Source organism: Dermacentor variabilis, chromosome 2 (genome assembly GCF_050947875.1).
Source record: "Dermacentor variabilis isolate Ectoservices chromosome 2, ASM5094787v1, whole genome shotgun sequence".
In the NCBI taxonomy this organism is placed as follows: Eukaryota; Metazoa; Arthropoda; class Arachnida; order Ixodida; family Ixodidae; genus Dermacentor; species Dermacentor variabilis.
In genome coordinates this window covers 6,628,720-6,647,084 of record NC_134569.1, presented here as the reverse complement: position 1 = coordinate 6,647,084, position 18,365 = coordinate 6,628,720, and the positions used below count along the sequence as shown (strand labels likewise).

Genomic DNA, 18,365 nt, shown 5'->3' with positions numbered 1-18,365 from the left:
TTCACCAAGTAACATTTCTGTACAGAGGCGAAACTGACTTTCAGGAACTAGCATTATGCAACGCACCGTGTTTTCCAAGCTTCTAAGCCAATCACGAGGACCACAAAGGCGGAGTCTATGCCTTTGCTGACAACAGCGAATGCTTTCAATAAAAAATGCGGCACCCAATGGCAAGAAGCTTAATAGCTAACGTCGAAGCAGCTAGGTGTAGCGTTGCCGCAGTGGTGGCTACGGCTGCCAGCAGATCTGCGTACGAGATGACCGGTTCGAGGCGACGAGGTAATCAAAATGGCAGTGGTGGTGGCTTTGATTAATGAAGTTTCGGACCTGCGATCAGGGCAAAATGTCCAGAAAATCGGACGGCAAAGAGGTCTTGCGCCCGAAATTTCAGACGTTCTGATACATTGACTCTATGGGGTATGTGCTGGTGTTGCGAAGCCGTCCAAATTATCGAGAATCCGGAAAGTCGGTTGTTGAATGTACACTGGCAACTACTCCAGCCGACAACAGGGCGTCAAAGACGATTCATTACGATTCCTGTCTGCTACTTGAGCCAGCATTACTGCAACTTTCGACATTTTCAATAAAATTACAGCTAATTTTCCCTGATAGAGGCACAAGTTCCCCGAGTTTTTCTAGACTACTCAAGATCCCCGAGAATTCCCGGTTTGCCCGGTTGGTAGACAGCCTGGTATTGCTTCTGATCGCGGAGCTCCAGGAGGAGATCACCGCTTGCCATCCTCGTCGCCTTATAACCGGGACCAAAAACATCAAAGACTGATACAAGGATGGTGCACACTGGTTTGTCGGGTTTTTCTGAGTGAACTACATGGTAACGTGGGAAGTTGCGGACTTGGCGTCTGAAAAGCTGAAAGACATCTTCAGTGCGCCCTCGTTTCTGGGGGCGACCAGGGAGCTTGAAAAAGCATTTTCCATAAGTATTGATGGGGTCTTTGGCAGCAATGCCAACCACCCACCATGGAGCACAACAGGGGTATGTGACAAAGGTTCCTTCAAGAGAAGCCCTGCCTACGCCATCCCTACATTGCTGCTATAACCAAATCATCATCATCATCATCATCAGCCTAGTTACGCCCACTGCAGGGCAAAGGCCTCTCCCATACTTCTCCAACTACCCCGGTCATGTACTAATTGTGGCCATGTTGTCCCTGCAAACGTCTTAATGTCATCCACCCACCTAACTTTCTGCCGCCCCCTGCTACGCATCCCTTCCCTTGGAATCCAGTCCGTAACCCTTAGTGACCATCGGTTATCTTCCCTCCTCATTACATGTCCGGCCCATGCCCATTTCTTTTTCTTGATTTCAACTAAGATGTTGTTTACCCGCGTTTGTTGCCTCACCCAATCTGCTCTTTTCTTATCCCTTAATGTCACACCCATCATTCTTCTTTCCATAGCTCGTTGCGTCGTCCTCAATTTCAGCAGAACCCTTTTCGTAAGTCTCCAGGTTTCTGCCCCATATGTGAGTACTGGTAACACACAGCTGTTATACACTTTCCTTTTGAGGGATAGTGGCAACCTGCTGTTCATGATTTGAGAATGCCTGCCAAACGCACCCCAGCCCATTCTTATTCTTCTGGTTATTTCAGTCTCATGATCCGGATCCGTGGTCACTACCTGCCCTAAGTAGATGTAGTCCCTTACCCCTTCCAGTGCTTCGCTACCTATCGTAAACTGCTGTTCTCTTCCGAGCCTGTTAAACATTACTTTAGTTTTCTGCAGATTAATTTTCAGACCCACCCTTCTGCTTTGCCTCTCCAGGTCAGTGAGCATGCATTGCAATTGGTCTCCTGAGTTACTAAGCAAGGCAATATCATCAGCGAATCGCAAGTTGCTAAGGTATTCTCCATCAACTTTTATCCCCAATTCTTCCCACTCCAGGCCTCTGAATACCTCCTGTAAACATGCTGTGAATAGCATTGCAGATATCGTATCTCCCTGTCTGACGCCTTTCTTTATAGGGATTTTGTTGCTTTCTTTGTGGAGGACTACGGTGGCTGTGGAGCCGCTATAGATATCTTCCAGTATCTTTACATATGGCTCATCTACACCCTGATTCCGTAATGCCTCCATGACTGCTGAGGTTTCGACTGAATCAAACGCTTTCTCGTAATCAATGAAAGCTATATATAAGGGTTGGTTATATTCTGCACATTTCTCTATCACTTGATTGATAGTGTGAATATGGTCTATTGTTGAGTAGCCTTTACGGAATCCTGCCTGGTCCTTTGGTTGACAGAAGTCTAAGGTGTTCCTGATTCTATTTGCGATTACCTTAGTAAATACTTTGTAGGCAACGGACAGTAAGCTGATCGGTCTATAATTTTTCAAGTCTTTGGCGTCCCCTTTCTTATGGATTAGGATTATGCTAACGTTCTTCCAAGATTCCGGTACGCTCGAGGTTATGAGGCATTGCGTATACAGGGTGGCCAGTTTCTCTAGAACAATCTGACCACCATCCTTCAAAAAATCTGCTGTTACCTGATCCTCCCCAGCTGCCTTCCCCCTTTGCATAGCTCCTAAGGCTTTCTTTACTTCTTCTGGTGTTACCTGTGGGATTTCGAATTCCTCTAGGCTATTCTCTCTTCCACTATCGTCGTGGGTGCCACTGGTACTGTATAAATCTCTATAGAACTCCTCAGCCACTTGAACTATCTCATCCATATTAGTAACGATATTGCCGGCTTTGTCTCTTAACGCACACATCTGATTCTTGCCTATTCCTAGTTTCTTCTTCACTGTTTTTAGGCTTCCTCCGTTCCTGAGAGCCTGTTCAATTCTATCCATATTATAGTTCCTGATGTCCGCTGTCTTACGCTTGTTGATTAACTTAGAAAGTTCTGCCAGTTCTATTCTAGCTGTAGGGTTAGAGGCTTTCATACATTGGCGTTTCTTGATCAGATCTTTCGTCTCCTGCGATAGCTTACTGGTTTCCTGTCTAACGGAGTTACCACCGACTTCTATTGCGCACTCCTTAATGGTTCCCATGAGATAGTCGTTCATTGCTTCAACACTAAGGTCCTCTTCCTGAGTTAAAGCCGAATACCTGTTCTGTAGCTTGATCCGGAATTCCTCTAGTTTCCCTCTTACCGCTAACTCATTGATTGGCTTCTTGTGTACCAGTTTCTTCCGTTCCCTCCTCAAGTCTAGGCTAATTCGAGTTCTTACCATCCTATGGTCACTGCAGCGTACCTTGCCGAGTACGTCTACATCTTGTATGATGCCAGGGTTCGCGCAGAGTATGAAGTCTATTTCATTTCTAGTCTCACCATTCGGGCTCCTCCACGTCCACTTTCGACTAACCCGCTTGCGGAAAAAGGTGTTCATTATCCGCATATTATTCTGTTCTGCAAACTCTACTAATAATTCTCCTCCGCTATTCCTAGAGCCTATGCCATATTCCCCCACTGACTTGTCTCCAGCCTGCTTCTTGCCTACCCTGGCATTGAAGTCGCCCATCAGTATAGTGTATTTTGTTTTGACTTTACCCATCGCCGATTCCACGTCTTCATAAAAGCTTTCGACTTCCTGGTCATCATGACTGCATGTAGGGGCATAGACTTGTACCACCTTCAATTTGTACCTCTTATTAAGTTTCACAACAAGACCTGCCACCCTCTCGTTAATGCTATAGAATTCCTGTATGTTACCAGCTATTTCCTTATTAATCAGGAATCCGACTCCTAGTTCTCGTCTCTCCGCTAAGCCCCGGTAACACAGTACATGCCCGCTTTTTAGCACTGTATATGCTTCTTTTGTCCTCCTAACCTCACTGAGCCCTATTATATCCCATTTACTACCCTCTAATTCCTCCAATAACACTGCTAGACTCGCCTCACTAGATAGCGTTCTAACGTTAAACGTTGCCAGGTTCAGATTCCAATGGCGGCCTGTCCGGAGCCAGGTATTCTTAGCACCCTCTGCAGCGTTACAGATCTGACCGCCGCCGTGGTCAGTTGCTTCGCGGCTGCTGGGGACTGAGGGCCGGGGTTTGATTGTTGTATTCATATAGGAGGTTGTGGCCAAGTACTGCACCAGGGTGGCCAATCCTGCTCTGGTGAGAGAGTGCGTTACCGGTTCTGGTCACCGGGATCAGGCCGCACTCCAGGCCTGTTTGTGCAATTTTCTCAACACACGGTTTTTTTTTTTTTTTGTATTTCCCGGTGGAGAATTGCGCGGCACCGGGATTTGAATCACGGTCCTCTTGCACTGGAGACGGATACTCTACCGTCCCCGCAGGAGTTAAATTAAAAATTGAACTATGGTGTTTTGCGTGACAAAACCACTTTCTGATTATGCACGCCGTAGTGGAGGACTCTGAAAATTTCGACCACCTGGGGTTCTTTAACGTGCACCTAATTCTAAGTACACTGGTGTTTTCGCATTTCGCCCCCATCGAAATGCGGCCGCCGTGGCCGGGGTCCGATCCCGCGACCTCGTGCTCAGCAGTCTAACACCATGACCACTGAGCAACCACGGCGGGTCCCGCAGGAGTTGTACGCCTCATTTAACCTACAGTGGTGCCCTATTTGATCAGCCAAGGTGGACCAATCTGAGCTCGGTTATACCGCATGGATGGCACTCGGCTAGAGAACCTGGTATTTATGACCTGCACATGTGTGGCCACACATAATTGAGGATATATAATTTTTTTTTTTAGGAGGGTTTCCGTACAGTGATAAAAGGAAGGAAAATACATTAAAAGGAAAAAAAAGGAAAAAAAAAGGAACATAACATGTGATTTGAACTCGTGATCCTTCAATGTTGCCCGGAAAGGTAGCTCAGTCGGTTGGTTCGTCAAGCCAACGGTTACTTTCAAGCGCCAAAGCTCCTGCTCCGAGCCTCATAGTTATGTGGAAAGGGACTGATGTTGTCCGCGGCAGTAAAAGTAGCAAAAGTAGCATCATGTAAGCAAAAGTAGCTGTTTACTATTTACAATATCCAGAATTGATCAAACGTGAAGTTGTCACCGGCATTCTGAGTGGTTGGAAGGCATAATTTCTTTGAAAAATGGCCGCCAGAGGAGCAGCGTGAACTCTAGCGGCTTTATAGACTAGGAAAACTGCCTTAAAATATTTAGACTTGAGGGGAAGCTTCGTTAACAAACTATAACACGGCAATCAGCACTTGTATACGACGAGAGAAATTATTGAGACGTGGGAAATTCCCTTGAAATAAATCTGGTTTGCGAGACAAATGCTTGTATGTATTGACAGATACATACAAGCATACAACCAAATACAGCATAACAAAGACTGGCTAGGCACACAATGTTAACCCTTGCTAAAAAATACAGCATAACCAAGACTGATTAGCCACACAATGTTAACCCTTGCCGCCGGGAAACTCGGATGTGATAAGTGAAGAGAAGACAGGAAAGATGAAAAAGGCAAGAGAGAAAGACGAAGATCGGAGAGGAGGACAGGAAAAGGCGACTGCTGATTTTCCCCAGGTGGGTCAGCCTGCAGATGAAGTCTACGTGAAGCAGAGGCCAAGGAGGTGTGTTGCCTCCGCTGGGGGGCCTTAACGGTCCGAACACCCAGCATTAGCTCAACCCCCACAATCCCCTTTCCCCTGACATGGCTAAGCCATGCACGGCTACACGCAGGAGGGTCCAGCCCTCGTGTGCGGGCATTGCCAATTTGTGCTTTGGAAAGGCATTAAAGAAATCTTGCCTCCATGAGATCTATACGACTCTTATGGTTCAGTAGAACTCGGGACAAGGCAAATCAACGGATGGAACACAGAGGGAAGGTAGCGGCAGTGCCCTATCTGCATAGAACGGCACATAGGCTGAAAAAAGAAAAAAAGGCTAGCCGTGTGGACACGAAAGTGGTCTATTCAGCACCAGAAAAACTTGTGAAAGTATGTCGGTTAACGGACCCTTACCACAGGCCAGCTGTCGGATGTTCTACATATCATTGTAAAGCACCAGTGGGTTGCGCAGAAGCTATTGTTTACGAGATTCTGCTGTCCTGTGGGAAAAAAATACATGGGACAGACAGGAACGTGTCTTAATGAACGGTTACGAGAACATAATCTAAACGTGAGAAATAAGCAATACGGTCATGTGCCAACTCACTGTCCGGAATGCGGCTGTGCACTGGTGTATGTGACCTGCAGTGTTCTTGCGAAGCACGAAGATAAAGGTGTGTGAGAAATTATTGAGGCACACGGTATCTGTCGCAGTAGTGATACGTGTGTTAGTGCCCCTTCGGTCGACTTGTTAGATAAGGAGACAATTTGTTGAATGGTTAAAAATTTGGATGATGTGCATGGGTTAAATAAGCGGTTGTTTCCTGAAAATAAAGTTCTTGAAGTTAGCTCATTTGGTCTCCCTTCTGAACTATTTCGCTGGTGCTAAATATGCTTTCAATGTAAGAACACGCCCAACAAATGGCAATGCTGATATATCTCAAGTTACAAATTTTGGTGCTCATGGTTCTAAAAACATTACTGTTGAACAGTTGGCATATATATATAGACAACTTTTCTGCATTATGAAGTAGACCTGTACGGCACCACAAAAGGCCAACTGCAACGAAATGTCACATCGGCTAAATTCACCATAGTTGCATAGCATATATTGTCAAAGCAATCTTGGCAAAGCCGCAGGTCTAGTAATTGCCCAATTTAGTTATTAGCAGCTATTAAATAGCTGCCTATGCGAACTCATGCACTTGGTGGCAAAGCAGTAGCAATGCGGATATGGCGAATAATGAAGAATGTCTCAGTTGCGCTCGCAATTTAAGCTGCTGCAAGAACACTGACGTGTTATGTGGCCACCAGGTGCTTGAATACGTACTCAAACACGAGCAATGACTGCGCGGAACACAAGTCCGAGTAGAGGAAGGCCGAATACAGTCAATGACTGAATTTTCGAACGCCCAAATTTTTGGACACGCCTGATATTTCGGACGTCTTCGCGGCACTACCACGAGCCCCATAGAATCGAACGCTCGAACCCCCCCGCCGTCCAATTTTCCGGACTTTTTGACGCGACGGAAGGTTCTTTGGCTCCTCGCGCAGCGCCCTTGCGAAGGAAGTCTACTTGCAGCCGAAGCATATCACCGCTTTGAACCACAACTAGCCGAATCTAGCCGTCACACACCGATTTGGTCTGCCACGCTGGCTGTGTTCATCGCTGCACTTCCGCCTTTGGCGGAGTTTCCGGAGCGGCGCCATTTCGTTTGTTTGCGCAGGCCACGTTGGCGAGCGTGGTGTGTGGTTGTGCTGTTGTGTCAAGTGTGTTCTGCGACGCTAAGCCTAGGTGCTTCGACGCTCTTCAGCGAACTCCACTGTTCGCAACTTGAGGATTTCGCTTGCCTTCGATGGCCCCCACTCCGTCTTCGTCCTCGCCGATGGCATCGAAGCGCGGAAAGCAGTACCGTCGGTTAACGATGGAGAAGAAAGCCGCCATTATTAAGCAAGTCGTGAGTGGCCGATCGCAGGCTGACATGAGCAAGGAGTTCGGCATTGGCTCCGCTCTGCTGGGGTTTCCATACCCGCGGGAATAACTTTTGAACAGTTTGTTGACGCTGACAACGAGCTCGACTTCTGCGCAGAACTGACTGACGAGGAAATAGTCCGTCAGGTTGTGGGGGATTCAGAAGACTCCGATGAAAATGAGGAGCCAATGCCTGCGCTGCCTACAAGCGCCGAGTTGATGCGAGCACTGTTGACTCTTTCGTCGGTGTACAGTGCTGACAGGACCCTTGCTCAGATTGAGGCGAATATGATTGCATGCAACTGGAACGCCGCTCAAACAACAATCAACAAGTTCAAGCCACTGCAGCAATAACACCGGCTGCCCGACGATGCACATGTACATAATAAACCAGCAGTCGGCTACATACAGTTTTTGAACGCCTCTTTTTATAGCCACTTCACTGATGCTTTGGCAGGGTTTCGGAAGCCTGGTACTTCGCCCTTTACCTCTAGATCCAAGGAAAAAAGTGCGTTTTTTGCATGCATTCATTTTTTTGGTCTGCCTGAATTTTCGGACATTTTTACATTCCCCAGAGAGTCCGAAAAATCGGTCGTTGACTGTACATCTTTCTTGTCCCAGCTTTCAGAGTGAAAGCATGCAGCTCGCAAGTGCAACGTGGACCAACCAATGCGCACAAAGCATGTAAACTGCACAAGCTACATTTCATCAGCACAGTCACTTACCCATCAAGATCTGCTTGGCAAACGCTTTCTTGGGCGACTATAAGTACTAGATGCCGTGATGGCACACGAAAACTAAAGGTAACATTAAAAGGCAAGTTGTATTTAAGGGCGATATTCTCAAGCAATCACGTCCGGTAGTGCATCACCTTCAAGGTATTTCATGCGTCTCTACATCAAACGTGTCAAAGTAGCCGAACGAAATACTCTCCGACACAGTGCCAGAAACGAGCAGGAACTGCATGCTGTATTTGACACGAAGGAGAATGCAACGCAGCGGCAATGCCGTAGATATGGTGGCAAGCCATGCAAGAATGCAATGCCACCGAAGCGAAATGGGTGAAGCTTTATCATGGCTGCAAGCCAGCCTGTCTGGATGAAAGTTAACGCACACTTAGCACCGAGCCCCTCTAGCCCAGCCATGCCAAGCCTCAGCTGCTAATCATCATTTACTACAGATGGCGGTAGTCTGATCGGTCGACAAGTCTGGCGCTTCCAGCATGCCAGGCAGCGACCGGTGAAGGTAGATACGTCATGCTGGAGACGTTAAGATCGCCAAAAACTTTACCCTCCTTTTTAAATGTGACCAACAGCAGAGCAGTGATCAGTTGTTGCCACAGTGCTAGTGGACAAGCACACGGCAAGTGAGCACTTTGTCGAAGGTGCAAGCTCAACACGCTCGTTTCAGTGAACACAAACAGCAAGGTGCTGGTCAGCCAAGCTAGTGCACCATTCACCCTGTTCTATTCCTGCGCCAGCCACACTAGCCTGTGGAGCATCTAATTTTCGCCTATTTAGTGTAACTGTGCCACGCATGGATCGCATCCACGTTAAGCCATACTATGCTGCACCTTTAGCTTGGCCACCCGAATGCGCTCTTTTTCGAGCGGAGGCAGAACGCATAGAGGCCCTGCTGTTGAACCTAGACAGCCAGGTAGAGAAAACTGGCTGGACTGCGAGAATATACTTCACATTAAAAAGACACTGCGGGTGCGCAACGGCATCACAGCCAACAAAGCAGCTAAAAAAGTATACTAATTCTGTGGCTAGCAGACGTGTGGGACCTGTTCGCTGATACACTAACGGAATACTAGCAAGGAAAGCAGACAGCACAGGCACTGGTTCTCCACATTCTTCACTGTACGTCACTTCTGCTGAGCAATAATGGCAACGTTTTTTCAGTTTCCATACGAAAAACTGATTTTTGCGAGCTCTCTGCGATGCATTGACTTGTATTTCAGGCGTAAGAGTTTGCACAGAGGCTACTGCATTCCTAAATTACCTGAAGCTGCACGTACTCTCATCAAACTTTTTTCTTTTTCTCTTTTCACCTCTGAAAAGGGCACTGACTTGGGAATGTTGGGGCCACACAAGTCCCCACCACCCAAAAGGAAAGGTGTTGCCAGCCATGCTAAAAAGCACACTCTCTAGCTGCATAGGTGTACACCAATGGGGAGATGCTGAATTAACAGTTTTAGTGTTGTCTATTTGCAACTTATTTGTGCATCTGAAACCTGCATGCGTCAGATATCTACGTACTTTGTTTCAATTAACTATTTGAAACAGACTTTAACTCAGTGTGAAAGTAATGTGCTTATTAAGCATTACCCAATGCAATTATACTTTATTTTATTTAATCCTAAGTTATTATTCAAGGAAAAAGGGTTGGCCATAGCCAGAAAATGGCAACAACTCCACTGGTTACTTTTATACCCTTAAAGGAGTGCTCTTGCCTGGGAATTTTCTTTATTTATTGAAGGGACTGACAACCAATATTTAAGGACCTAGTTTTTTATGGCGCAACACAAAGGTCCCCCTTGGTAGTGTTTACATCTGCTGTGGTTACTTCTAAAAGTGCATGGATATTTAGTAAGCAGAACTTTTCGATCTGGGCAGCCTCAAAAAAAGTAGGAGCCCTCCTCCAGCAATGCTGAGAAGTGAGAACGATGTTGACAGGCCGCCTCACAAATTGTGAAAGCCACCCATCGTTTTGCTTTCACAGGAGCGAGTGCAACTGTGGTTAACCACTTACGTTTTTGACCTTTTCAACCACTTTTTAACATAAAAAGCTGGTGCAATAAGTTTGCGTTGTTGCACAGACATTTTTTTATAAATTTGTACCGCATTTTCCCCCAAGTACACGTCTACATGATGGCTGGCTGGCCCCCATCGTCATTCTGACAATAGACGAGCCAAGCCAACTCATTGAAAACGAAGGCAGCGCCACTTTTTTGCTCATTTTAAGTCAAGAAAACCTTATAATAATGAAAAGAATAGTGCAGTTCAATACTAATCAAAAGACCAGGAACCGCATACACTAGTAGAAGGGTCACTTGGTGGCCCTCTTATGTAGCTTTATGTTTTTGCCGTGTGGGGTGCCAAAGGTCATTTTTCGCGACTTTTAGTGATTATTTCAAAATATAAATTCATGCTTAATTAGAAAAACATGGCTCGTTTTAGCCACTACGATAGGGAATCATTCCATCAGTGGGGTTATCTCTATTAATGTTCCGAGCGGTTGTTTGTCCCTTTAAATGAATGTCCAAACCCTCTAAACCCTAAATAGAATACTGTCAAGCATCAAGGCACCCTAAATAATTTACTATAATGCTCATATATCATCGCCCAGAAGGATATGGATGGACTTTGGGTCCATCCCTGGCACCCACATGCGAGCACAGCCAGAGGAGTTGCATACATGTTTAAAATGAGAAATGTAATACCTGGGCCATGACATGAGCAAACTCTGCCATGACATCACAAGGTTTGATATTCCGAGACTTGTCAAGTTACGTGCCAGGAGAGTGTGGTCCTACAACTCTGAAAACGCATGTCAATACTTGAACCTGCGCTCTAGTGGATCCCAAACTCAAGTGCAGAATAGGTTCATGCTATGATCTTGCACATCTGAAGGTCAATGTAGCCTCCTTACAGGCACCTTAACTCCTCCCCGATAAAAATTATATGTAACTGTTTGGATGTCCAGTCTAGCCTTACTCTTAAACCCTTTACAACCGATTACATTCGATACTTTTCCGAAACAACTTCACTCAAAATGAATACATCAACTATGAGGCACTTTAGCATCTGCATAAAAATTCGGTATTGCACAGAAGTATTCACTGATCAATGCACTGTTGCAGTGCCAGTATTAATGAAGGCCCGTCTATCAAGAAATGGCATCAGCGAGCTATGCCTCCTGCAGCTAAAAACAATCCTGTTTCAGTGACAACCAACGCATAATCATTACTATCCTACGAATTTGTCAGCAGATATACGCCCCTATACGTAGAAAAAACAATGGCTCATGCGAGCGGCATGTGGGTTGTCGCAATCAACTAAAGAGGCACTGGGGTTCGGTAACAGACGCAGATTATTCGAAGGTATCTGTTCTATGAATGTCACTATCGATCGAAGAACCATTGTCGAGGTACAAAAGCTGAATCATTACGAAGCCGGCCTTCAACAGTGCTTCTCGATTCTGGAACTATTCAGCACACACTGCTCACCAAGTGTCGCGCGACTGCGACAAGCTACTAGCTGATAACGAAGGCATGCAGAAGCACCTATTGCAAACGCCAAGTAATTTAAATCAAGGAATATGAAATCGTTTAATGTTTTAAGGTCTTGTACCGGGAGCCTACAAGTCACACCGGCGAAGCGTCTTACTAAAGCGGTCTTGTGCGCCGGGTGTTCGAACAACGCGGTCGAGATGCGAACTCTGTTCATAACTACCTGCCGTAAGCTCCCATTATAATGATCACAGTAGTGACATAAGTTTTATTATAACACAAACAGTGCGACATTACATATTACCGCGAGAAAAGGAAACTAGGCCTAGTCGCATGGGCGACTGAGCGCGAACCTTCTCGAACAAACGCGCAGGTGGAGCCACGATACTCGTCGATAACTTTCACCAAGCCGTTCTTTTTCTGAAGACAAAAGTTACGCCCTGCAAAAGCCATGTAGGCACTACCTTCGAATAAAAGCCAATTAATCAGTTTTGCGGCATGTTCATTCATACTTACGGTGTGGTTGCGGCTTCGCCTGTCATCCTTCACACTTGGCGATGCTGCTCTCACGCTGACTAATAGCTTCACCCGCTCCCTCGCCACTCGTGTGTCTGTGCACGCGTTTGTGCCCTGCTCCCTACACAACAGTATCGCAGAAAGTTAAAAATATAGGTTAGTTAAAAAACAAAGCAACTACTTTTAATAATAAACTAATAATTTGTGAGTTCTTTTGTGTTATTTTATGTTTTTTCTTTTAAACCGATAAAAAAATTGTTTTGTGCGGGGCTGATTTAAGCAGACGCTTTTCTGCTCTCTTTTACTAGTCACACTGTATTATAAAGCACTTGTGCTGAAAATGTTCCGGTTTCTAATGGTGATTCTCACCTCCTCATGACAACTCAGACTCCTCAGGCGGTTATGAGTTCATTCAGGGATGCATTCTGGGTGAGTTTAATCTCGAACATATTGTGATCGTCGTTTAATCGCGAAATTTATTTTGTGCCTTTCTCTGTAGGTGATATCGGAAGCTTGATCGCTGTCGCTCTGCGCGAGTTGAATGCTGCTCTCATCGTTTCGTAGCAGTGTCTAAAAATTAACGGAGTAGAGACCGCGTGACCGTAGTATCCTGTCTTCCTTTGGTTGCCGCGCGGTAGCCAATCGACAGAGCCTGTGGTCGTACTTGTACATCAACCGACATTGCACTGCCGATCCTCCGAACCCATGGATGCTGGAAACGTTCGCTTCTGTAATTTCCGGTTTCGTCGTATGTGTAATTCACCGGTGCTGCTACGTGGTGCTGCTCATCGCCACGGCCACACTTCTCTTGCAAACAACAGCATAAGGCACGTTTCGAGTCAGTGCGCTCGTGACCTCGTGAGCATCCGCGGTCCAGCTGGACCCTGGCGCTTCAGACCGTATGCTTGATTGTGGCTCCCGAGTCAGAAATGAGGCGTTAGAGACAATTAGAACTACTTTGGCAGACGGATTGTGTTCGTGGTTGAATTGTGACTTGCACTTGTGGTTGCGATGTTGACAGCCGCGTGCTGTTGTACCGCTAACGGTCATCCAACCGCATCCTCGGCGGGGGCTAAGCTTTTTCCGCAGTTGTCTTTTGTTTTCTTTTTTTTTTCATTTTTCGCTCGGTGTAGACAAAAAAAAAAAAAAACCGGTCGTGCCCTCGCCGCCTCCTCCCATGGCTTTCTTTCTTTCGTTTGTGGCGTGTATCGTGATCTGTCACGAAAGCGAGCCGGGATCAGGCGCTTTACTGCTCGCTCCGTTGAAAGCGAACGTCGTTCTAACGATTATTTTGATCTCCCATTCTGCTGGACCTCCTCGACGTCGAGAGGTTAAAATTAATTCGCCTCTTCGCGGGTGGCGCAGCGGCTTTCACGCGACCCCCAGATGGCGAGACTAGCGACAAGCGCTCTCTTTCTTGTCCGGTTGAAATGGCCAAAATGTTTAGTAAGTGGTAGCTGCCCTCTCCGTCTTTCTTTGCATGCCTGCGCCAGAACGCGGTGAAATAAAGAGGATACGAGGATTGTAGGAAACTGGCTCGCAGGGTGGTGGTGCACGCGTTCGCCGTCCGCGATTCGGACGACCGCCTCGCGCCATCTGACGCCCGCGATCACCTGTCGCTGCTTGCTGATCGGCTCTGGAGAGATGTGGACGATCCTGGAGGAAGGAAAAATGTGGTGGTGGCGATAGAAAACCAACGTGGCGTGAACTCGCCACCGGTGCAAGCATGAAAAGCCTGCTTCCGGCCCTCTGCCTGTGCTCAGTAGATTCGTGCACCGGCCGTTCTGTATTTTTGGTTAATGGCTTCCGTTTCCAATTTTCATTCTTTTTTTTCGTTGCGCGTTGCTTTGAAATCACAGCGACATCTTTAGGCAACATTTGAATGGTGTGGAAAGCATGGCATGTGCGGCGTTTGGAAAGTTTTGGTTCAACAAAGGAGTAATATTATACCTACTCTCGCTTTTGCATTTTCAGCAGTGTCTGCTGATTTGCAGAAGTGTTCGTATGTATAGTGTCCTGTTTGTGTTGGCCTCAGCAGTTAGCAGTCTATAGTTTCGATTTCACACTAGCCTCGAGCATATGGCTCTGGAAAGCTTCATGAAACTGCTTGTTAAGTCAATTCAAGCTGTAGATATTGAAAAAGGAAAAGAAAGAAAGCTCAATAATTAACTAGAAGCACGCCTTGCCGACTGTTGGTAGACGCTCCACCTCGCCACATGCAGCACACCACAAAGCATGATATTTGGTCAGGAAGATATATAGGTCTGTTGCCAAGCGACATTATCAAAATGGGAGCCACCACCACGACTGACGATCATCAATGCAAAGCAGCGATGAAAGAGTATGCTGACAACCTCAGACATACACACTGTTGTGAAATCTCCAGTACGAGAGTAAGCATTAAAATTTGCAATACAAAGTGCGAGCATGAATCAAAATACAACACAAAGTGCCTGACAGTGATTGTGACAAAGGGAGACTGTGTCATTGACTGTCTATGGAAGCAGTTTTGATTAAAAAGACTCTTCGAACTAGGCTTTGCAGCAGGTCCTGAGCCAATGAAACAGGCAGTGGCACACACCCTTTCACCACCTTAACAGGAACTGAAGAGGAAAAAAGGGCCCAGAACACTCATTGAGTAGTGCCAATAATGATCTGCATCGAACTGAATGACTGGTGTGTATGGTTCCCCTTAACCCATGCATCGCCACATGCTAAAGCACACTGAGACAAAGACTGGCGGCAACCATCAAATGTTGGCAACAGGCAAGATTGTCACTGTCATGATATAGGCAAATTAATCCCTGCACTAAAGCTCTGTTTTGATACACTACAGTATGTTTGACAACTGACCAAAATTATATTAGTCTAACCTCAATATTGCACAATTGATAAACTTTCACTGTGTTTTTTTTTTTTTTTTTTCAGTGGTGTAAATTTTCTAGTAGAGCTTATTAGTCTTTACAGCTCAGCTGTTTACCTGACAGACCTGCAGGCTTGTGCCCGAGGCGAGGTACAAATTTAACCGGCATCCAGCTTCCAGAGCTAATTCAATAAATGCTACTAGAAATCTTTATTTTACACTTTCACTTTTTTACATGTTATTGGCAGTGTTCTTGCGCTTCTTTCCTGCGCCAGTCCATTTGATGTGGTTCCTTGTTTGTCAATTAATGGAGAGGTGCATTTCTCTTTTGCAAGTTTACGCGTCTTTATGGCAAACGGTGAGCATTCTCCGCATTTGTGCTAGTAAAGGTACCCCCCCCCCCTCCCTCATTTGCAGAGAAAAGTTACCTTGGGTTGCCCCCCCCCCCCCCCCTCGAAAAATATTCCTGCAGACCTGTTTCAATGAGCCGTATGCGTGGTCTCGTAGGGGGGTATCTGGGCTGACTAACATTGGTAAAGTTAACAAAAAAGATGACAAACAATAGTAGGACACAGATGAAAGAAAGGACACGTGACTTCACCACGCGCCACACATGCGCAGTGGGGGAATGCACCTGTGCCGACCGCTGTTGCTGCCGGCTGCGTCTGTTGTCGCCTGCCCCTCTATACGACGGCATGGCAGTTGTGGCGGGATAACACGGGGATGTGTGCCGCGGTACATAAGAACCAGATTGTGCACTGTAGAGGTGGACCATTGCAATAGTTGCAACTCCTACAAAAATGGAAAAAATGGGAAGACCACACATTGTGTGGTCTTTCCATGAAATCGATGGGGTGCAGTTCCAGGCTTTCTGGTTTCCTGATCATCATCTTGACTGGAGGCCTCCATGCCATATGTGGAAGTTGTTGCATCTCTGTACCAATTTCTTCATAAAAAATGTTCTCTGACATGTCTGCACTATCGCCAGCAGCAAAAAAGTCACTCCGTGTCTGTCGACATTTGGCACAAGGCCTGCACCGATGGCCAAAAGGCTGAGCTGGCATTCCACACTTCATCTTTGGAGGCATCCGCTGAACAAAAGGAAATGTTTATCTTTGTTTCAGGATGCGTTCAGCATTTCTATGGCATCTAGATGTAGGGCCCTGGGGACATGACCTTGACTGGCTGGTTAAGAGCTTCATCAAGAGTGTAGACTGACTATCCATATTTCTTGCACAGGTTACCAATCTCAGCAACTTTACTGGGCTTTTGAAGAATTGCATGTTTAGTGGCAGTATCCAGAACTTTTTGCTTCTGTGTTGAGACTCCTTCCAACATAATGATGTGATCAGGCATCAAATAAAATAAATATTACAACGTAAGCTGTTATGGGCTCATTTCAAGAGCCGTTTCAGGTGCTGTTGGTGTCTGTCGCTGCCGGTGTCTAGTGTCTGTAGCAGCTATTGCCAGAGATGAGAAAAAAAATGCCCGGTTCCCACCGGGATCGAACCCAGGCCCTCTGCTTTGGAGTCGGTTACTCTACCACAGAGCCAGGCCAGCACTTGCTAGCATGCAGTGGAAAAAAATGCTCTATAAACACATCATAGTGTGTGAAGAGAAACATTATGTGACCTGTGCATCATGTAGCGTTGTCTCATGCACATTTAGCATTGCAGTTGCATATTATTACACCAGGTAGAATGCCATGTATCAGATGCACAGATAGCAGTACAAGGCAGTTGAATAACATTTGAGGAAGAAAAAGAAGTTTAAGGAGATGTATACAAGAATGCTAGAAAAAATATACATTGTGTAGCTGATTAAATCAAGCTGGCTGGGTGACTATATCACCGCCACGTTTCAATGTGGATGCCAATAAATTATTGTCATTAGTATCGTATCGTGCCGCTTGCCTTGCAATGCGAGATGCACGCCGCATAGCATCTATCGTGCGCCCTTTGCATTGCAGTTTGCATATAATTGCACCAGGTGGCACGCCACGTAGCAATTGCATAGGTAGCGGACAAGGCAGATAGAGAAGTCTTGAGGAAGAAAAAGAAGATTATGGAGATGTATAAATATTGCTGTAATGAAAAACTTGTATGTCATACCTGAATAATTCAAGCAGGCTAGGTGACTGCTTTTTATCATCCCATTTCAAAGTGAATGCTATTAAGTCATCATTCTCATTATCATCATATTGTGCCATTTGACATGTGCAATGCGTAGTGTCAATACGTGTAAGCGTTGCATTTCAGTTTCGTTATATTCCACCAGGTGTACCGACATGTAGCAGTTGCATGTAGCAGTTGCATGCAACATGTAACTTCACCTGGTTAACTCAAGCAGGCTAGGTGACTGTTTCGAAGGGGATGCCAATAAACCATCATTATCATCATCATAATCAGCAGCAACATACCGTGCCACAGGTGAAGGGATATGACATGTGCACCACGTAGTCAGATACCTGTGTTTATTACTCTTCGATAAATGGTATGGCGCCTCCTCGCATGGTACGAACCGCTGCTGAAGATGTGAATCGCAGAGCTACGTGCGCGGCTGCAACCAGGCAACACCGGGCTAAGCTGACTGCTGTGTGGAGAGCAAGACCAGCCCCAGCACAAGCCACAGCTCCCCATCGACACTGGGCGGACAGTTCAGATCGTTGTCATGAAGACGACACGAGGAGACTTCACCACGAAGACCCTGTAGTGCATGGCGCCGGAAATGGAGCTCCTATGCAGCCGTTCCTCTAGCTTACGCTGCAACTGTGCTGCATGTGCCACACAGGCTTTTCTTTCCCTCTATCTCTTCTTCCAATATCACAACATACGTGTGAATGAAAAAAGAGTGCAAGCACTGCAATATGAACGAAAACAACAAAGCTAGACTGAGTTCAAAACCTCCTAAGAAGAAGAAAGATTGCTCCATTGTGTTTGGCAGTGTGAGAAGTCCATGTGCAATTAAACCAAGAAGAAGGCAATGCACCCTAGGGCTGTAATTACCTGTGCAACACCGTTATTTCAGCAGCGCATGTGCGATCGAAATTCCAGGGAAAAAAAGGCAAGGTGCTGCATTGTGTTGATAATCTGCTTCGTGTAGCCATGAGGCTTCTTCCCCTCGGTTGTCTAGAATCTTCCAAGCTATCGTTCATTCCATTCACCGGGCACTTGGTTGTTATAAGCCGTCGACTCTCTCACAGACTGCTCTTGCAACTTCTTAGGTGTTGAGAAACTGGTGCAGCAGCCAGAAGTTTGCTTTAAATAAATCATTATGTGTGGCTG

General features: G+C 46.1%; 2 protein-coding genes across 5 annotated transcripts in view; one reads left to right on the top strand and one right to left on the bottom strand.

The window, feature by feature from the left end:
- The window catches only part of p23 (cytosolic prostaglandin E synthase), a 71,804-nt gene extending 59,447 nt beyond the window's left edge, over positions 1-12,357 (bottom strand). The window contains exon 1 of the mRNA XM_075679575.1: positions 12,219-12,357. Within this exon, the coding sequence (XP_075535690.1) occupies positions 12,219-12,244 (26 nt within the window). The 5' untranslated portion in view covers positions 12,245-12,357. The remainder of the gene's footprint in view (positions 1-12,218) is intronic.
- Positions 12,358-12,500: 143 nt separating this feature from the next.
- Positions 12,501-18,365, top strand: part of Nost (Nostrin) — a 109,136-nt gene continuing 103,271 nt past the window's right edge. For all 4 annotated transcript variants that reach the window (XR_012825844.1, XR_012825845.1, XM_075679571.1 and 1 more), the window contains exon 1: positions 12,501-12,647. Coding sequence is in view for 2 of the 4 variants with exons in the window: in XM_075679571.1 (XP_075535686.1) it covers positions 12,594-12,647 (54 nt within the window). In the remaining 2 variants the exon portion in view is untranslated. The remainder of the gene's footprint in view (positions 12,648-18,365) is intronic.